The 21,395-nt window shown below is 41.1% G+C and overlaps 1 protein-coding gene across 1 annotated transcript in view; it reads right to left on the minus strand.

The window, feature by feature from the left end:
• Positions 1–322: 322 nt before the first annotated feature.
• LOC133017826 (nucleoprotein TPR-like) overlaps positions 323–21,395 on the minus strand; it is a 33,634-nt gene continuing 12,561 nt past the window's right edge. The window contains exons 22-55 of the mRNA XM_061084036.1: positions 21,091–21,290; positions 20,557–20,697; positions 16,824–16,940; positions 16,382–16,585; positions 15,974–16,143; positions 14,639–14,786; positions 14,188–14,325; positions 13,500–13,631; positions 13,286–13,416; positions 12,810–13,020; positions 12,551–12,700; positions 12,050–12,163; positions 11,834–11,938; positions 11,439–11,651; positions 10,829–10,867; positions 10,264–10,440; positions 9,395–9,506; positions 9,066–9,259; positions 8,460–8,530; positions 7,996–8,195; positions 7,635–7,829; positions 7,330–7,463; positions 6,267–6,341; positions 5,860–6,081; positions 5,579–5,777; positions 5,291–5,493; positions 3,959–4,030; positions 3,744–3,835; positions 2,411–2,523; positions 2,178–2,276; positions 1,936–2,077; positions 1,529–1,626; positions 964–1,080; positions 323–721 (exon numbers count right to left, since the gene is read on the minus strand). Of these exons, the coding sequence (XP_060940019.1) occupies positions 666–721; positions 964–1,080; positions 1,529–1,626; positions 1,936–2,077; positions 2,178–2,276; positions 2,411–2,523; positions 3,744–3,835; positions 3,959–4,030; positions 5,291–5,493; positions 5,579–5,777; positions 5,860–6,081; positions 6,267–6,341; positions 7,330–7,463; positions 7,635–7,829; positions 7,996–8,195; positions 8,460–8,530; positions 9,066–9,259; positions 9,395–9,506; positions 10,264–10,440; positions 10,829–10,867; positions 11,439–11,651; positions 11,834–11,938; positions 12,050–12,163; positions 12,551–12,700; positions 12,810–13,020; positions 13,286–13,416; positions 13,500–13,631; positions 14,188–14,325; positions 14,639–14,786; positions 15,974–16,143; positions 16,382–16,585; positions 16,824–16,940; positions 20,557–20,697; positions 21,091–21,290 (4,784 nt within the window). The 3' untranslated portion in view covers positions 323–665. The remainder of the gene's footprint in view (positions 722–963; positions 1,081–1,528; positions 1,627–1,935; positions 2,078–2,177; positions 2,277–2,410; positions 2,524–3,743; positions 3,836–3,958; positions 4,031–5,290; positions 5,494–5,578; positions 5,778–5,859; positions 6,082–6,266; positions 6,342–7,329; positions 7,464–7,634; positions 7,830–7,995; positions 8,196–8,459; positions 8,531–9,065; positions 9,260–9,394; positions 9,507–10,263; positions 10,441–10,828; positions 10,868–11,438; positions 11,652–11,833; positions 11,939–12,049; positions 12,164–12,550; positions 12,701–12,809; positions 13,021–13,285; positions 13,417–13,499; positions 13,632–14,187; positions 14,326–14,638; positions 14,787–15,973; positions 16,144–16,381; positions 16,586–16,823; positions 16,941–20,556; positions 20,698–21,090; positions 21,291–21,395) is intronic.

The raw sequence follows: 21,395 nt of genomic DNA on the forward strand, positions 1-21,395 counted from the left end.
ATTAGTGCAAGAAGTAACTTCTACTGGAAAATAAATACATTTCAAAAGTTTTCTTGCCAGTTGTGTTGTGGGTAAAACACATTAGACACTCCATCAATTTATTAAAAATTGTATAATATATTTTAGTCTAATAAATAGCTAAAAATCCTCATCACAATTCCCATAACCGAAGCCAAGATCACAAAGATGTGTTTCGGTCTAGCAACCAAGAGAATAAATTAACAAGAATATAAAACTGATAAAAGCAGCAAATCCTCACATTCTTAGTGTCTTGACTAATGACTTGAACCAGTATCACTGCTACTCAATATTCAACTTTATTATTTAAACAAGTGTATTAACAGCCCTGATAGAACAAATGGAGGAAGTAACATCAGAAGACAAAAGCTGCATTAAGAAATACACATAAAAACAAAAATATCAAAACACAATTAAAAATTCTGGATTTCACTAACAATATGACCTCATACCAGAGAGAGGATCATATACAAACGTGAAGAAAGCTATCATGTCTCTAAGTTCTAGAGTGTTTGCTGATTATGATAGGACACAACATTTATTACTGTAGCAAATGATTTAAGATAAACAAAAAATTATTAATCTGGGAATTAGGCCTCTTTTCATTTCCTCATTGGATGAGATTACTGAGGCTGCTGACATCATCATTAGGCAAAGCCTCCTCTGCCCATGGCTCCTCCCCTTCCTCCCCGAGAGTAAGTCCCTGCGAAGAAACAGAAGCAAACAGTTAATAAATGGAGAAGAGCAATTTAAATCGACATTATTTCTATATAATTCCTACAATGTCCATAAGACTGCTTTCTGTTTATTGCACTACAATAAACAACGTCATCACATTCTGAGTGACTACAGTCTACTCTAGATGCTTAAGTGTTGAATCAGTGATCATCAAGCTTATCAGAGATGTTTGTAGTCCAGTCGTCCAGGACCGTTTGTGTGTCTTACCTCTGCGGCTGAGAAACATCCTGGCTTCTCCCCTCCCTCCTCTGGTTCCTCTGCCTGACAGGCTGCTGATCGGGGATTGGCTGCTCATCATACGACGCTGAGTAACACTGCTGGTGTCTACGAACAAAGCCGGACATGAGACATGAGACTGGATATGATACAAGCAATACCAAGACAAACTGTTAAAACATAGAAATAGATTTTCAATCCAAAAACAGGAAAAGTGTGAGAGCATCAGAAAGTTGCAGACATTTATTTTGAGATCCCTGCCTATGGAAAGACCTCCTGAAGAAACCTCAAAGGATGATGGAGGTCTAAGATCCTATCAACATAACAGTTGTCATGGTCATATAATAACCTGGATAACAGTAATGTTTTACAACTTCCTGAAGTTTTATGGGTATGATTGATTGACACTAAAGGAAACAGGGTAGAGTTTGAAAAAGGCAACACAGTCCTTTGACCATGGCCACTGAAGTGTATTACACTGGCAGGAAAATATTGATTTATAAAGTTATTTAAGTGGTTGGTTTTAAATTTAGAGGCACGAAACTGAAGAATTTACCGGGGTCTTGGCTGGTAGATGGCAGGGATGCATCATCACTCTGCTGCCCTGTTGACTCCATGTCTGTCTGGCTTTCCAAAGACGACTCAATACCAAGTCTAAAGACAACAAACAAACAGGATTAGATGAGACCTTCTCCTGAAAAAGAATCTTCGTCTGGAATCAAACATTCAGAATTCAGTTTGACAGCACCAAATATTTATCCTGTAATCCACCTGACCATGAGGATAATTAATGCGTCACTTACTTTCACAAAAATCTCCTAATCAGTGATCGCACACCTCTTTGTTACATTGTTGTTTCTTTAGTATTAAAAATCACAGATTTATTTTTCAGATAAATTCTATGATGTCAGTCTCAATAGCTTATAAGGACATCTCTGGCCTGACTGCTCATAAGTTACTCACCCCTCTGCTTCTTGCTCCACGAACACCTCATCTATATCATCTGCAGCGGAAGCCATCCCCGTGGAGGCTGTGACCATGGGAACAGACTGTGAGGCCATGTTGTCACCACTGTCTGAAGGCAGCGACTCGGTGAAGACTGTCACTGAGAGTCAGGGAATGATGTAGCATCTATATTTGAAACTGATACTGTAGAACTGTAATATTGTAAAGAGTGTTTGTGAGTGTGTGTGTATGTGTCGTACCTGGTGCAGCCACTTGTAAAGGCGTGGTAGGGACACTCCGTCCTCCTCCATCTTCATCATGAGCAGCCAGGAACAGAGGAGACTCATACATACCCAAACCTACAACACAGCAGTGAGTGTTAAGAAATTGAAAAATGTAAACAAAAGTGTAGATCAAGTGATACTGTGTGTGTGTGTGTGTGTGTGTGTGTGTGTGTGTGTGTGTGTGTGTGTGTGTGTGTGTGTGTGTGTACCTCCTTGAGAGGCCAGTTGTCCCAGGTCAGAGTGCGATGCTGATGTTTGAGGCATCAGGTCTTCCGGAGGACCAAATCTAAACCTGGTAGAGAGACCTGCTACCTGAGGAGAACTGAGGAGATAGAGAGAAGACAGAGAGGGGGGGTGAAACAAAGCTCTGATAAGGCTTACATTTGGAATTCATCCTAAATAGGTTCATAGCTGAGTTTATTTTCAAAAAGGGGTTAAATAGTGTGCGTTTAGTGCACAGTGAGGCTGAAAACTTCAAACAACCAGGGAAGGTTTTCACTGGGATTTTAATCCTACTACTTATATCTAAGTGAAATATTGATAAAACAATTTATGAATGGTAAATGTGCTTGCATTATCTCTGCATGGGTATTCTACAGGTACTTCAACTCCCTCCCAGAGTCCAAAGACATACACCTAAGGTTAACTGGAGACTGAAAATATCAGCTGGGATTGGCTCCAGCCCCCCTCGACCCTTACAGAGTAAATGGTATAAATAATGGCAAGATGGCTGGATAAATGGTACAGTATGTGACAATGGTGAACACATTTAACCCTAACCCTAACAACAATGAGGTACAGTAAATCTGTTGAGCAATATATTAATTTCACAATATGTGGGGAAATAGCACAAGCTGTTTTGGGGGCTGTGGCTCAGAAGGGAGAGTGAGGACTAAACAGAAGTTTGGCGATTCAATCCCTGTCTCCCCCATTCTGTGTGTCCTTGGGCAAGATAGTGAACCCCCAATCAACCCTAGAAGCTTTGGCAGCAGTGTGGGAGTAATGTGATAGAGAAAGTGCTGCACAATGTGTGTGTGAATGGGTGAAATACACTTTTAGTGGTCATCAAGACTAGAAAAGCACTATATCAATACGGACCATTTTATCATTTACCATTGTCAATTATACAAACAACAGAAATCCTGAAATGATATTTTGTGTTCATTATTTTCCTCCCCCATCCCAAAAAATTTAAAAGTATTCAAGAACCTGATTTGGACAAATTGTTTCGTCTTTTTTTTTTTTTTATATATTCTTTGGACTGCTGAAGTATTTTGTGTAAATATTGTGAACAAAACATTTAGATTTATGAAAAAAAAATAAAAGCTAGATGGGTTTCACTTTGCTCTTTTTGAAAATGCAGGGATTCTAGGATTTAAAAACAGTAAAAACGTATAATGCAGGTTGTTAAATTCCTGGTAAGTAAACCATTATAAACATTCTCATCTGACATTGTAGGTCTTGAGCAATCATTACATTTATGGATGTTATGTATTTCACTGTGTGGTCTGACTGAATAATCTCACACTGTGTGGATCTTACTGTATAGCCTCAGCAAAGCCATCAGTGCGGTGTGGGACCACCAGAGTGGGAGTACTGGGAACCATTCTGTCGTCGTCATCAAAGAAATGTTGCTGCAACAATATAAACACAAAGGCTCAGCTTCAATATTTACATGGAACAACAACGTAATAAAAAGAGATAAACAAAATAAATCAAATTTCATTAAATTCCTGAGTATACACTAGACTTCTTACCGTACTGCCGATTCCAGGGGTGAGTTGAAGTCCACGTCCTACTGATGTTCTACGGAGCTGAGAGGACTGTCTCTGATGAACGAAGACACAGCATCATAATTACATTTGCTACAATATAGTATAGTAATAAATAAAGAAGTATTTTTTCAGAGCAATGGCCCAGATTCCATGTTTTTATTTGTTTCCTTTTTTGATGTTAAAAAAATACAAAAGTTTAGTACTTTTACAAGAGTCGTTAGAGGGGAAAACGTAGACGTATGATTCTTGCTCAAGAATGACTTAATTTGTGATCTTGATTTAATATATTTTTTTGGCCTGACACACACAAAGAATAATGCAATAAATGCTCTCTCCCTGCAGTCCAGATAGAAGGATTTACAATCACAGTGTAAAGCCACAATTTGTGTGGCTTTTACATGTTGAAGGAGGACACACAAAAACCTCTCTAAATCACCATCCCCTTTCTATTCATGTTGAGTTTCACATCTTTATGTTATGAGTTCCATTTTTAGCATAGCATAGCATTTTTAGCAAAGCTTTCTAATTATGCTTGTGTTACTGAAGAATGGGCATTTTCATAGAAATGGGACAGCAGTGGTAATGAATTATTTGTGATTATTAATCATTCCATAATTGTGACAGGATAAGTATTGATCTAAAGCTGATTGATGAGCTATCCTCTGTAAAGCAGAGATTCCACCTTTAGACAAATCATGGAATGATGCAGTTGTCTTCAGGATAAACCCGTATGTCTTTCAAAGGTTTATGTTTTTTTAATCCACTGCCACTAAACCCCCTCCTTGTTGTCCTCATACATTAACATGGGTTTTCACTTTCACCATGAGCTGCCATATTGTGCTGTTATTAACTCTAATGATCACAGTGTGTGTTAAATATATTGAAACTCATATATGTGTCATTACTTCAAACACTGAGGGACACTTCAATTTGAAAGAAAAATATATTTAGATAGTGAGTGTTTAAAATCTCTTAGGCGCCTTGTCCCCTTTGACTTCGTAAACCAGTACACAGCTCCTTCTACTCTCAGATCCGCATATCAGCTGTTGGTCTTGGTTCCCCGGTTAACACATGAAACAGACTCTGGAATAAGCTTCCACTGAGAATAAGACAAGCTACCTCAGTGTCCTCCTATAAAGACTCATTTTTATAAAATGGATTTTATCTTTGTGTATCTAATTTTTCTGTTTTCTGTTTGTAAAGTACTTTGGTATTAATATTATTGTTATTATTATCATATCACATCTGTTTGAGCTGTAGCATGAAGACAGGTCATTTTTTTGTTTAGATCAAACTATTGGTGCTTATGCGTACCTGCATGTGTGGGGGTCCCAGCTCTGGAGCTGGAGGTTGGATGTAAAGCCTCGGTGGGAGGGAGTGTGTGGGCCTACGGGGGTGTGGCAAGCGGGGTGTAAGGGAGGAGTAGGAGGGTGAGGATATAGAGGAGGAAATTGGGGGGAGGTGTACAAGGTCTCGGACAGGGTCAGACTCTGATGTGGCGCTGCTGCTGCCTTCACCTGGAAGATAACGAGAGACTCACATGAGCTTATTTCAAAATGAAGGAAGATTAAATGAAATCCACAAACTACAGGTGTTGCTCACTGCTCTGCGGCGGCTCAGAGGCATGCTGGGAGTCTGACGACGCTCCACCCACATCCTCCTCAGCGTTGGTGGCTTCTGATGGATCTTCCTCCTCTCCCTCGTCTTCAGCCCCGCTCCTCTCATTACTTTCATCTCCTCCCCTCATCTCACCATCACCAGCATCATCCTCATCTTCATCGTCCTCTTCTTCCTCCTTATACTGAGGCAGCCACAGAATGCTTGGTTATTTACTGACAATGGATATAGAATGAAAACATTTTTTGCAAGTAAGAAGGCAGCACCTCATCTCCTTCCTCTTCCTCCTCATCCTCTTCGTCCTCCTGCTTCTCCTCCCCATCTTTGCTCTCTCGGCTTTCACTGTCTGTGTCGATCACAATGACATCTCGGATTATAGTGGAGCCCTGAGACGACATTTGGTAAGAGGGGACAGACTGGGACACGCCTTCTTCTTCAATGTCCTCCTCATCTTCTGCTAAAATGGGGAAACCCTCTTCTGGAAGCTCCTGCACAACAAATAAACATTCATCATCAGGTTCTTTAGAACACTGTAGGTGGTAATAAAAAACAATCATCATTTCAGCATTTTTTTTCCAGATCCACGCTAGTCAAACTCTACATTAACTATTAGCATTTCTATTTCAACAGTGCAATGAAAAACAGTATATTTGTTGATCCATTAGTGTCTGACCTGACTGTCATCTGGGGAATCCTGTTGTTCCCCCTCATCCCTCAGTTCTCCTTCCATCTCCTCATCACCTTCCATCTGAAACACAAAACGTTACACAGCTGTAATTTAACATGTAGAAATAAATCTAATTAATGACAAAAACAGTGATGATTGCCAAACCAACTGTTAAAAAAGCCAAACAACTCTCTGTAGACATCTGAGATAAAAATGGGACTAAAAGGGTAGATCACGGGTCAAAGCGAGGGTCTAAAAATATTACTGAAGCTCTGTTCTGCGTTCAGTGGAGAACAGTTGTATCAATAATTGCGATATGGACTCTTTGAATTAACTCGCACAAACTGAGTAACTGGGCAAGAACATCCCTGCAGAACCTGCCTGAGGCATGCCAATCTCCTGTTGTCTATTTATCGTGAATTTATGAACCACTGTATATAACATTGAAATGAAGGCTCTCAGTTTTACTGTGTGTGTTCAAAGGTGTAGCCAACGTGATGTGTGAGACATAAATATATGTGAGAAAATATGTATTTTAAAAAACTTTCTAATATGAAAATCTGGTAAAAAATTTAATTTCCAGCTTCTGTCTTTCAGCTCCTCCAGAACTTTGCAGCTGACAGGAGAGCTGGCAGATGGGGATAAAGGTTCAATTGGATTTAAAATATGGAGAATCATGCAAAGATTAAGCACAGCTTGCATCCAATGTAAATTTTGGGTCAATATTAGAAACTGGCAATGTTCTGTGTTTATATTTTTAGCATCAAGTGTCAACCTGTTATTATACCATGAGGATGTTAAGGTGTGGTGAAGAACTTTTGTATTTAGTAAGGGAGCAGCCAATCAGAGCCCTTTTCATTGATTTGCTTACTTTCATTTTTGCAATGTATTAGTTGTAGTTGCAGGGGAAAATGAACAGGAGAGAAACAACGCAATAGATAATATAACGAGTTGGCAACCTGCAACCTATTCATGCAGCCTTTAATACATTAGGGAATTGAAAGCCATCAATGAAGAAGCCTTTGAGAATGCAATTGGTCGACTTTCCCCTCTTTGTATTTGTGTTTACCTCCAGTGCTATTGATGGTTTTAGTCGTAGTTTTTTAGTGGTTGGTGATGTGTGGGAACTCTCAGGTCTGCTCTCCTCTTCTTCCTCCTCCTGCTGCTGCTCCTCCTCTTCCTCCTCTCTGGCTCGCTTTGAACCTGATTTGGTCACACCAAACACACAAACACACATACACAGAGGATATCAGTTAGCATAACGTTTACTCAAAGCGTACATTCAGCAGGAGGCAGAAAAGCCAGATTTCAAAACTTTGAAATTTTGAATGCAGTGACTTTTAATCATATGGGTTTGGACATGGTTCTCTTTACCTGCACCAATCAGAGAAGAGGATGTGGATGGTCGCTCTGTGTCCATGCTGGACCCTGCTTCCTGACTGGCTGCCTGCTGCTGAGTTGGCTGGACAAAAGCTGTGGCTTGTAAGCTGGTTGGTTGAGTTATAGAGGTGGGTGCGCTCACCAGACTGGAGGTGGTGGAGTGTACAGCCACTCCTGTACTAATTAGCACTATATAGACAGACATTACAGTCAGTCACATCACATACATAATTTCACAACTGATAAGGATTTCTATCAAGACTGTGTATTTTATCTTGTTATGTAAAGCACTATGTAACTATGTTTGAAAAGTGCAGTGCAAGTAAAGTTATACTATATTTAGTCTTTCTCTCACCCTCTTGACTGTCACTTTGTGTGGTTGGCATGACGGTGGCGGTAGGTGTCGGGATTGGGATGGTTGCCGGGGTAACCATAGGCCGGATACTGGCCCGGGGTGTGGCCTTGCTACCAGGGGAGGGGCTGGGCTTGTTGCCAGGAGATGGAGTACTTGGGGTTGGGCGGATGTTAGCAGTGGGAGGATCAGACAGACTAGAGCTGATGGAGAAACAGTGAAGTTAATATCACAATTAATTTTTTGTTTGTTCAATAGATGAATTGGGTTTCTGGCTGGTTACAAACACTGAATAAAATATGAGAAGTGCTATATAAAGCAACCATGAAAAAGCCTATTTACATCATTCAAAACAGACTGAAGTTTGTGTATGTGTGTGTGTGTGTGTGTGTGTGTGTGTGTGTGTGTGTGTGTGTGTGTGTGTGTGTGTGTGTGTGTGTGTGTGTGTGTGTCTCTCCATTAGTTACCCTCCTCTGTCTTGGGCTGGACTCTTCAAAGATATCTGTCTCTGGTCTGCGGATCTCGGCTGATCCACCACCTTAGTACAGATACAAAAAGGTAATAACTGAAAAACACAACACAAATATGACACAGAAGACTAATTTGAATGACTACTCATCATCACCATGCATTTAAAAATATTGCATGCGAGAGCCAACTGTGACAACACAACTACTTGAGGCATGGTGACTGTGCAGTCTACTCCTTTAACGACAGGTGTTGCTGAGAAATTATATAATCTCAGCACTGGAAAAAGCCAGAGAAGAATATGAGGAAATTAACAATTTTTGCGCTGGCTTGTTTCCTCTAGGAGCACTGCTTTAGGTTTGTGGGTGTTTATTTGCAAAACAGCACAATCTCCCGTCAGGAGCCATCTGGGAATCTCTATGATCCAACATTAATGAGAGTTCACAGAGATGTCTACAGGAACGGACTTGTTTGCAGGTTCTTGGCTGTGGTTCAATCGAGGCCACTCATGTCGAGCTAAAAGACGTGGGCCTGTAACAACACAGTGCGGCAGCAGAATATATGACTTTCTGGCACACACTGCCCATGCACCGTTATGCATGTACCTTAGAGCCACTCTGGTCCTGTGGCTCCTCTCTGGGCTCAGACTGTGACTGTGTCTCCCTCAGTTCTCTCAGCTCTCTGTCCAGGCGAAAAAGTCGACCTTCGTACTGAGACTTGAGGGCGTTTACTCTCCCCTCCAGCTCCTCCTTGTTCTGTTTCAGTTCTTCTGTCTCCTTACTGAGCTGCTCTTTGGCATCTAAATGTACATGCAGAGGAAACAAATCCAAATCACTCTTAAACCAGTCAAACAGATTAGCTTCTTAGTACTTGTTTGTTGTATTAATGTTTTCAATTCAATGTCGGTGACTGGGCAAGTGCAGGTGAAACTGACTGATGAGCTGGCTGATTTTGGTCTTAGCTCCCATGAAGGCCTTCTTGGTCTTTTCTTCTTTATCAGAAATCTGCTGTCTCAGCTGCTCCTCTTTGTTCTTACAGTCCAAAAGCTGTAGGAAAAAATATAACATTATCAGTGCTGCTATTAAAGGGATTTCAAAGTGGTGAATACCATTACTAGGGCTTGAAAAATACATAAGGGTCTTTGAAAAACTTTATTTTTCCAAATGTTTTATTAGTTTATCATATGCTATGGATACACAGCCAGCCTTATTGGTCTGTTATCAGACTTAACATTGTTATTGTTCTGTAAACTGGTTACGAATAATGTATTTTCCCACCACCATCTTAACTTCAATTTGCTTCAATTTCCAAACCCACAAATCCCTTGGCATTTATCTTAGTTAAAGGTGCAGTATGTAAGATTTATTTGAAAGATATCTATTGGCAGAAATTGAATGTATAAAATACTCCTAGTGCTGTTTTCATTGGTGTGTTTCATTTAAATGATAAGAATTGTTGTTGTTTTTTACCTAGAATGGGCCCTTTATATTTAAAGACTTTATATTTACATCAGGAGAGGGTCCTCTGTACAGAGGCTGACATGTTATACACAGTAGCCCAAACAAAGTAAACACCTTTAAAGTTGTTATGACAACTGAAGGTTTCCATAGGTTCTCTTCCATGGTTGGAAGGGGAGATGAGGTGAGGGGTATTCAGCTGCAACATGAAACTTCACCACTAGATGTCCGTGAATACTAAACAATACAGATTCTATACTATGAACCTCTAATGTTATTGAGGTCAAATTAAATCTACAATGTCTTTAGCAGATAAGTATGAGTATAAGCTAACTTTTAAAAGTACCTCTTGTCTGAGTTTAGCAACCTCCTCTTGTTGAGCCTTGTTGGTGTCACCAGCTGTGTTTGCATCACTGGCCTGGAAACTCTTGGCCTGTGTGGCTTGAGTAGCTTCATTGGCCTGGTTAGCTTCATTCAGCTGCTCCTGCAGACGCTTGATGTCTGCTTCACGCTCACCAACAGTCTGGTACAGAGGAATATTAAGGTAGGGCAAACACATTTTGTGAAAGCACAAGGGCAAGGATGGAACAATAAAAAGAGAATGAGGGGAAGATAGAGGAGTAGGAGGAAATATGGAGAAAATTGATTTAAGAAAAGATAAGGAAGTACAGATTGTATGCGTATATATATATATATAAATAAACAAACATAATTCTATGTGAATAGCAATGTCAAACTATTACCTCACAGCCTTTTCCTATATACAATGACATTACTAAAAGCTATGTTATATGTAATTACATAATTTTTATAAAAGGAAAAAACAAGATTTGCTGAAGTTCTTATTAACACCTGATCAGTCATCACACCACAGTAGCTGTAAATTGCTAATTCTAGCTAAAACAACCAACCTTCTGCAAACTGTCCAGCTGTCCCTGCAGTTCAGTCGCCTGGTTGGAGGGGAGCACACATTTAGAAACTGTACAAAATAAATATAACATTTTAACAGAAACATTTCTAAAAATTTAAAATATTATGTAGACAATGTGGGTCCTTTAGTTTACCACTTTAGATCAACATGAAATTGGATGAAAGGAATAAACCGCAAAAGTAATGAAATTCCATCAGCTTCAGCTTTGCGAGTACTACTACAAGCTACTCTCAAGATCTGAAGAAGCCAAAACAAATACATCTTACATCCCTGAAAATTTGGCCTCGAATCAAAGTCTTTCTTTAAGATGTTAAAAAAACCATATCAAGGTACATCAAAAACATCTTTAGGTATTATTAATTGAGAATTTCATCTATAAAATATAAACAATATTAACAAAAACGACCAACAACGGTGTGATTCAAACAACATATTTTTCTCTAGTTGAGTTGCAAATGAAAAAGGGTAAATCTGATTATGATAAACCCAAAACTGTATTCCTATTAAACAGGAATAATGCATTCTCTTCATCACGCATAGTTAAAAGCTTATTGACAAAATAAGCTTGTCAGGGAGGGAATGGTTCTAACCTTGCCCTCTGATTGGCTTAGAGTGGTCTTGAGATTGCCGACTTCCTGGTTGTGGCTTTGTTGATTGGTTTGATGAGTCTGTTGCTGCTCCTTCTGACTGGCGAGGCTCTGCTGGAGCGCTTCTTTCCCCTGCTGCAGCTCCTTCTGGAGCAGCTGATTCTGACTCTGACGGGCCTGGGCTTGAGTTTGAGCTGATTTTAACTGGTTTTGTACCTGTGATTTTAAAAGACAGTAAGGCTAGTTATTAACGGGTGTTTTACTTTTGGTTCTGGAGTTACAGGCATTCATGCCAATGAGGATCAACAATAAAAACAATTAAAATGTCAATTATGTATCAAGAAAGACAGTGTGTATAATTATACAAGATGAAATTGCAAGATGGCCGTGCTGCTCACCTGCTGGGTGTGGGTCTTGGCTTGTTGAAGCTCTTTCTGACTCTGGGTCAGCTGGTTCTGATTCTGCTGCAGCTGAGACTGGGTCTGCGACAACTGGGACTGCAACTATAAAAGCAAAGAGGTGACAAAAATAACGTATTGTTGTAAATGGTTTCAACAAAAACTCAACAACGTATCTCGTCACAACTTGAAAAAATCAAATACAGAAGTCAGTACCTGTGTGAGTTGGTTCTGGTTCTTTGTAATCTGGTTTTGAACCTCCTGGGACTTTTCCTTGGTCTTCTGGTTTTCCTTTTGCGCCTCCTCCAGCTCTTGCAGGGCCTTGTGGGTCTGGACACACAAAAATGTTTTTAGAACCCTTTCTCTGGTTTAAAGGACTGAAGAAATGTGTTTACGCAGACTACTGGAAAACCTTTTTTTATATGTGTCAGATCATAAGTCAAGTATTTATTGTTTTTTTGGATGACCAATAATGCTATAAATGCATTGTGAGTGTTGCTGCTTTGATGTGAACACATTTTGCAGCCAAAGAGTTTCTCTCACGACTGCCAACTTTCATCTTAGATCTGAATTGTAAAATGGCCTTTACTGTATTTTAACCAGGAAAGACAATGAATTAAATTTTTGATGGATGTGGTCGCTGCAACTGCAAAAAAAATTAATGAGGGTGCTCTATGATTCTATGTTGGGCTAAAAAAGGTCTATCTTCCTGCTCACCTCTTGCTGTTTCTTCTGCACATCTTCTTTCAGTGTTTTCAGCTCATCTCTGGCCTTATTGAGCTCCTCCTGGGCTTTGGCCAGCTCCTGCTGCACCTCCTGACTAGGGCCTGCCTCGCTCCCTGCTATAGAGGCTGTTTCCGCAACCAGCTGGAACACACAGACATTCACACATAGACGCAAAGATATTCAGTTTTCTTATTCATATCCCCTCTCATCTGGCTGTTAACTTAAGCCTTGATCCAAACCATATTCCAACCTTGTCATGCTGGACTTTGAGCTCATCATACTGCGTCTTGTAGCGTCGTCCGATCTTCTTCACCTGGGTGATGGTCTTGTTCTTCTCCAGGATCTCATTTTTTTTTGTTTCCAGGTCTTTCTTCAGATTTTCTTTCTCTGATATCTGTTGGGCCACAGAGTCTCTGAGGCCTTGCAGCTGAGACTGAGTTGAGTTACTGCTGGCACTGGATCTGAATCCCACATAATACTTTGAGTTAGGTTACACGTTACGATGCATTTGTAAAGACTTTGCACATTCCCACATGTTTTTTCCCCCCCACAATCCACTTTATCAATGTACTGCTAGAGCTATGCCTACAACTGTTGAAGTTATTGTTACAGCCAGATACATTTCACTGTTTCACAAGTTATTTAGTTCAAAAGAGGTGAATGGTGATTGATTCCCCTGTATTTTCAAAAGCTTAGGTTGGATCTAGGCTGATGTGTATGTTTCACCTGGCCAGTTCAGTCTTCAGCTTGGCTGTCTCTTCAGCGAGATGTGCGATGCGTCTCTGCTGAGCTTCTCTCTCATTGGTCAGTTTTTGTTTCTCCTCAACATCTCCATCTTTCCGTTGGCTGGCCAGCAGCTGCAGAGGGACACACAGTCAAGTGTAAGTAAAACAGTTTCACATCACACAGAGACAAACACACAGACACACATCTCGATTACCTGTGCTTTGGCCTTCCAGTGTTTGAGATCTTCTTCCAGAAGCCTCTTATCAGCCTGCATGGAGCCATTTTTTTCTGACAGCAGAGACAGAGAGTTGTGCAGTGGACTGATGTCTGACTGCAGCTTTGTCACCTGACAGACAGAGAAGATATTCTGTGAGGGCGGCTGCAGTCTGACTCAATGGCTGATACAAAACAGCTTTCAGATGCATGGTGTGTAAAACGTTAACTTGGTGAAAACCGTGTTACTACAATTTGCACAAAAAGGATGTTTTAATGAGCAACCAGCTTCTTATTGAAGCATCTTGATAAACAAGAGCCGTGTAAACAATGACACGAAAAGCAAGTTTATGGTCACCTGCTGCAGTTTGCAGGACTGTTGTGACTCGGGATCTTGTAGTGAAGATCTAGAGATTGTATCTATGGACACTGAATAAAAGACTATACATTGATCTTAGTTTGTGATTAAGAAATATAACTATCTATAAAAAGGTGTGATGCTGTGAAAGTCAACTGAAGTCTGTACCCTGCTGAGCAGTTAACATAAACTCACCAGCCTTGTATACATCAGACTGGTGCTTTTAAGTAGTGCAAATTTTGATTTTTGCGCGATTTTTTGCACATACATTCAGAGTTAACAATGATAGGGACACAAAACAAACAAAGGCATTCAAAAACTTGGATCATACTTTAGCCTGCGCTTGTTGCAGCTCCTGCTGCATCTTATCTCTGTTCATTTTCAGCATCCTGTTGTTTTCTTGTAGAGCACTGATAGTGCTCATCTTCTTCAGTTGCTCTTCTTGCTGGACCAGAGTCTTAGCTGTAGCCTGAGGACCAGAAGCAAACCAATTATAATCCACAATATATATTTTTTTTAAGGCAATTCCCTCCTTCACAGCCTGAAACAGGGACAGTTCCTACAGTCACGCAGTCAATAGTGGAAATATTTACATAAATGCGTAGATAATGAGTATAACATGTCTTACTTTAGTTGTAAACTTCTGTACACAAGATGAGAAAGTCCTCTCAATTTCAAAGAAGCCCAACAAATTCCAGGTACATCAGGTGTCAGATGCCAAATTCTAAATTCACCTTCACACTTCCTCCAGTCGTCCATCCCTCCATCCTTCATTTTCCTACCTGCATTTTCTGCCTCTCAGCATTCAGGGTGTCCTGTAGCTCCTTAAGTTCTCTGTCTTGGTGTTCCACTCGCTGTTTGTAGCGAAGGGTTTCTCCTTCTGACACCTCAAATCGAGCCACAGCTATCTGGTTCTCCTGCCGCACAAACCTATATGACAAGCAAAGGTTTTAACTCAGTCTCACGTAAGTCAATGAATGGAAGCTGCAATGATCCTTATGGAGAGTAAAGGCTCCAGTATGCTTCTACGTATCCGTTTCTCGGAGAGGTCTCCACGGGGGGAAGAGTCTCTTTGATTTTTACCTCTCCGACCACTGTACGTTGAAAAAAATTCACCGCCAAACCCATAAGTGGCGCAACGGAAGACGAGCTCAGAGAAGCCTACCCCAATTTTGGGAAGAAGTCCACGTGTGTCTGTTTATCTCTGTGGCTCGCCTCCCACACACTGAACCATGGCAACTAACAGAACTAAATAAAGTGACACCCAGCGGGTCAAGATGCTGATGTTATCGTTTCTTAGCGCAGCGGTTCCCAGGTCTTGTTTCCGAACTGTGTTGCTAATTCCACAGCTTGAAGTTCCGTGTAGCTTGAAGCTACATGGAGCTAGCTAGCTCCCCTCCCAGCTAGCTTCCCCCCAGCTTCCACACACAGTCAGCAGGGACTCCCGACACTAACTACTACCCAGTGTTTGCTTCTAACCTGGCGGTATTATAGAAACAGTGTCATGATAGAAGTGGAATTTAAGTCGTGACGGCAGGTTTTTGCACTGTTACCACCGCAGTTAGCATGGTTGCTAGCCCGCTAGCCTAGCCTGCTAGCGCCGTTATGAAAGCTCGTTATAACCGTATGTGACCGTGCACACATGCCGTCAGTGCTCTAACGAGCCACCGTCAGCCGGAAAATTCCGCTGGCTTAACACACACGTAACATTAATCGTAGAATCGTAGTTGTGTTTGGGTTTGATGTGACACAGGGAAGGAAACAGGAAGTTTGAGGTCCGGATATGACGTCGTAGGGAAATGACGTCGTAGGGAAATGATGTCGTTCGCGGACCAATCACAGCCAAGAGCTGTCCGTGGGTTCTCCGACATGAAGACGGACAGATAGAAAAATCAGAGGTGTACGAAAAGCTCTCCGAGGCGCTCGGAGAGGGCGTTCCACGACGGATAGGGCGGTCTTATCTGTCCGTTTTAGAAAAGACGTACAAGCATAAATTGGCCTTAAGGGTTTACTTATTTTGGCCTTAATTTCTACAAAATTCTATGATGTTTGGGTCAACAACCTCAAGCCCTTTGGCGTTAATGAGAACACACAGTCCGGTGGTGTTGCGGTATCACCTGAGTATTTCTATAATCTGTTCAGTGGTCTTTCCTTCCTCACTGAATGACAGGTCGAGCTGCTGCTGCTGCTGACGACTCTTGGAGGCCATGTCATCCATCTGTTGGTGCAAGAGAACATTCTGCTTCCCCAGCTCCTCACAGCGCCTACTCTGAGTAGACAGGTCATCCTGAAGAAGAGTCAGAGGTTAGCATTCGAATTAGATTACAAACACAATCTTCTAAATTATTATTTTTTTCCTTCATTAATCACATTCACTGACAAACTTTATGTAGAACTTGAAGTTTTAATTAAAATGTCCATAGAATTTTATTTATTGGATATAATAGATCAATAACAGTGCGATTGGACTCAGGGATGCCTGTACATCTTTTTCTCTCTCAACTCTCTTGGGTTCATCAACATACCTTCAGCTGTTTCTCCAGTGTGTTCAATGCAGCAGTTTTCTCCTGCAGGAGGGAGGACGTCTTATTTATTTGCTCCTCTAACTCCCTCTTCTGTGCCACATCTTGTTGTATTCTTTTCTTGAGCGCCTGCAGAGCCTCCACATCAGCAGCATGAAGCATCAACTCCCGCTCATACTTAGACTGCGCCTCACTGGCAAGCTTAGTCTGAAAGGAGGACATAGAACAGCTGAGTGACTGAGTCAAAGACAGTGAGGAGAGATCTGTTGTGAAAAAAACTGTGTGTTTGATTTTTTTAAATCCCACACAGGCTAACACAGCATGTCAAATATGATGCTCCGTTTAAACTCAGGACAATACAAATACATAAAATGAGACCTTTAAGCAGAGTAACTGTGTGTGTGTCTGCGTGCGTGCGTGTGTGCATGCACGTGTGTTCATGAACCTGCAGCAGACTGTCTTGTGTGGCCTTCTGCTCCTGTGTAAGAGAAGCAGCTGCTCTCTCCAGCGCCTCCTGCTGTTCCGTCTGACTGGTCTTCAGACTGCGCTGCAGCTCACCTACCTGGACAAGACAGCAAGGAAAATATCTATAGACACTCTGGCCCTGTACACCAGCTCTAAGTACAGGTGTGATTGGATCGCACCAGACCATATTCGAAGGTGGTCTGGGCCATGTGTCCACATTCTTTTAGCAGTGTGAATGCGAATGGGTCCTTGGTCACATATGAAGGACAGACTACTCAGCTGATGCCCTCTGACCAGCTACAGTCTTCCTGTAGTCTGTGGCCATATGCTGATTTGTTTGTGGCCTTTGACAAAATACCAACACGGACCACGACACCATGACTGATTCTTTTCTTAAATTGGTGAAATCTTGCAGCCGCTAGAAAATCATTCAGCACCTCCTGACTCCTCTCGCTCTCATGCCGACACCGGCACAAACCAAAAGTGACATCCAACACATCAGACTGAATCAAAACAACATTGTCTGGTCTTAACTAACACAAATTACGTACGTGTTAATTTGCATGAGTTCCGATCACAAGTCACAGGAGACACATTCAAGACGCATTTAAATGCCAGGTGTGAACAAAAGTACTTAGCGCTGGCCTCTTGTGACCAGATCTCTCAGGCCAGATGATAATACCAGGTGTACCGGCCTAGTCTGTGCTCTACACTGTACTGGCTGAAGGGACAGTGCAGGAATTGCTACTTAGCCATCTTAGTCAATCAATAGTCATAAAGTTTCTTCAACTAATTAATTATTAGGTGATTTGGTAGAAAGGTCCATCAGGCCAATAGTCTCCTGTTTATTGTGCCTCTGTAGATACATTTTATTATTATTATTAAAGATGAATTACCTAAATTTGTCAATTAAGTTTCTTAATGGATTCATGTACAATTGCATCACTGACAGGCCCCTAAAATGAATTGTTCAACAGTAAACCACCAAAAATCTGAGGTTGGGACATTGGCCATGAAGAGCTTTGTGTCATCACTCTTCTCCCATCTTGTTTGTTTAAACCAGAGGTGTTCAACCTTTTTCAGGCCAAGGACCCCCAAACAGGTGGAGAGATGGAGCAGGGACCCCCTACTATACATATTGCATAAAATTGTTTTTTATATTAAACTGGACCTAGTGCCATGTTCAACATAACTACCCTGATATTGTGCATTCAATACTAAGCTATTCAAATATTACACGGGTTCATATATTCATGCTTTTAATTTAAACATGTGCAAGGTACAGGGTGGCCATGCCACTGCCATTTATAAACATACAGTGGGTACGGAAAGTATTCAGACCCCTTTAAATGTTTCACTCTGTTTGATTGCAGCCATTTGCTAAAATCAAAAAAGTTCATTTTATTTTTCATCAATGTACACTCAGCACCCCATCTTGACAGAAAAAAACAGAAATGTAGAAATTTTTGCAAATGTATTAAAAAAGAAAAACTGAAATATCACATGGTCATAAGTATTCAGACCCTTTGCTCAGTATTGAGTAGAAGCACCCTTTTGAGCTAGTACAGCCATGAGTCTTCTTGGTAACGATGCAACAATTTTTTCACACCTGGATTTGGGGATCCTCTGCCATTCTTCCTTGCAGATCCTCTGCAGTTCCGTCAGGTTGGATGGTGAACGTTGGTGGACAGCCATTTTCAGGTCTCTCCAGAGATGCTCAATTGGGTTAAGGTCAGGGCTCTGGCTGGGCCAGTCAAGAATGGTCACAGAAATGTTCCGAAGCCACTCCTTTGTTATTTTGGCTGTCTGCTTAGGGTCATTGTCTTGTTGGAAGGTGAACCTTCGGCCCAGTCTGAGGTCCAGAACACTCTGGAAGAGGTTTTCTTCCAGGATATCTCTGTACTTGGCCGCATTCATCTTTCCTTCAATTGCAACCAGTCGTCCTGTCCCTGCAGCTGAAACCCCCCCCATAGCATGATGCTGCCACCACCATGTTTCACTGTTGGGATTGTATTGGGCAGGTGATGAGCAGTGCCTGGTTTTCTCCACACATACCACTTAGAATTAACGCCAACAAGTTCAATCTTGGTCTCATCAGACCAGAGAATCTTATTTCTCATAGTCTGGGAGTCCTTCATGTGTTTTTTGGCAAACTCTCTGCGGGCTTTCATATGTCTTGCACTGAGGAGAGGCTTCCGTCGGGCCACTCTGCCATAAAGCCCAGACTGGTGGAGGGCTGCAGTGATAGTTGACTTTGTGGAACTTTCTCCCATCTCCTTACTGCATCTCTGGACCTCAGCCACAGTGTTCTTTGGGTTCTTCTTTACCGCTCTCACCAAGGCTCTTCTCCCACGATTGCTCAGTTTGGCTGGACGGCCAGGTCTAGGAAGAGTTTTGTCGTCCCAAACTTCTTCTATTTAAGGATTATGGAGGCCACTGTGCTCTTAGGAACCTTGAGTGCTGAAGAAATTCTAATGTAACCTTGGCCAGATCTGTGCCTTGCCACAATTCTGTCTCTGAGCTCTTTGGGCAGTTCCTTCGACCTCATGATTCTCATTTGCTCTGACATGCACTGTGAGCTGTAAGGTCTGATATAGACAGGTGTGTGCCTTTCCTTATCAAGTCCATCAATTTAATTAAACACAGCTGGACTCCAATGAAGGAGTAGAACCATCTCAAGGAGGATCAGAAGAAATGGACAGCATGTTAGTTAAATATGAGTGTCACAGCAAAAGGTCTGAATACTTATGACCATGTGATATTTCAGTTTTTCTTTTTTAATAAATTTGCAAACATTTCTACATTTCTGTTTTTTTCTGTCAAGATGGGGTGCTGAGTGTACATTAATGAGAAATAAAATGAACTTTTTTTTGATTTTTGCAAATTGCTGCAATGAAACAAAGAGTGAAATATTTATAGGGGTCTGAATACTTCCCGTACCGACTGTACATCTTGCATACAACACTGAGCTATTAAAGTTATTCACAGATTCATGTTTTTATTTTAAACATACATGTAGAAGAGACAGTGAATCCTCATCTGTGGGTGGCACACATACTCCCACATTAGCGAGATGTTGGACCCTGATGGGTAGCACACAACTTATCTAATCTTGGATGGATGGAGGTTGTCAGGCAGATGGTCAAATCAGCCTCACAATATGTTGGATGCATGTTAATGTGTATTGAAAGACAATTAAATTTGTGAAAAAAAAAAAAAAATTGTCTAATCAACCAAAGATTTCGCGGACCCCCTGTTGAAGACCTCTGGTTTAAACTATTAAACAGCAATGTCACTGATTTTCAACCCACATTGTTTGATAGTATATAAACAATGTTTAACTTCCCACCATGTTGCCTGGACCAGGGTATACTTGATCTTTTGTTGCCCGGCTGTTTGCTAAAACAGCATTTTTGTGTGCAATCGCATTGGGTAGGGGAGGGCAGCATAGATAGACATTTTATAAAAATAGTCTAAACATATTAGAATATTGATTATAGCGGCTTTCGGTTAATCTTGATCACAATTTATGCGTACCTCTGCAGACAAAATGTTATGCAAAATGAAAATCTAGGTGTGGTATTTCTGTGAGGCAGGGGTAGTTTTTCAACACAGAGTTTCAAAGTCCAAATGAACATTTGTAAAAGAAACATAAAATACAGTCTCAATTCACCAATATTCGTTAGTAAATTTCTGTGTGTGAACAGGCTTACTTGTTTCTCCACCGCGTCCACAGCTTTCCTCCCCTCATCCTGCTCCCGCTGCTTCATCTTCTCCACCTCTACAATCCTCTTCTCCAGCTGCTTCTGCACCTCATCGGACTCCTTTAGTCGGGTCTCCAGGGGGGAGCGGGACTAAAGAGTAGACAAATCAATTTACACAGGGTATCTGTACATTTTTTTGAAATTGAATGCTCTTCAAAGTATTTTTTAAAAGATAAACTAAAACAATACAACACGAAGAACAGACACATCAATTTCAAGAGCTGGACAATTTGTTTTGAATCATTCACAATATTATTTGGATATTTTTTCCTGTATTGGCGGAAAAATAACAGGTAAAACGGAGCAGAATATAATAATGAAAATGTTGTTCTGTTAACTGCATGGTGCTAACTGCTGTCAGCTGCAGTATAATGGACTTGGTTAAATATGTCACAATAACTTCACTGAGAAGCCCCCCATTTGACTACTGGAATATTAAAATCAAATAAATGCAATTTTTTTTATATAAGTGGCAGTTCCTACCTCCTTTTCTTTCTTCAGACTGTCTTCCAGAGTCAGTACCACGGCTCTGTACTGATCCACAGTAGCATTGGCGTTCTTCAGCTGCTCTGCCAGTTCACTGTTCTGTTCCTCAGCAGTACGGAGAAGACCTCTCACCTCTGCAATCTCCTGTTCTGATTGGCTGGGAGGCTGCTGGGAGGCTGCTGGCGCTTGAGGGCGTACTAGGAGTTAAAAGCGAGAAATTTTGTAAAGGTTTTTAATACTTACAGATATACTACTGGTCTTACTGTTGAACATCTTTCAAAGCTTGCTCTTGTGAGACTTGT

Source organism: Limanda limanda, chromosome 13, assembly GCF_963576545.1.
Source record: "Limanda limanda chromosome 13, fLimLim1.1, whole genome shotgun sequence".
Taxonomy (NCBI): domain Eukaryota; kingdom Metazoa; phylum Chordata; class Actinopteri; order Pleuronectiformes; family Pleuronectidae; genus Limanda; species Limanda limanda.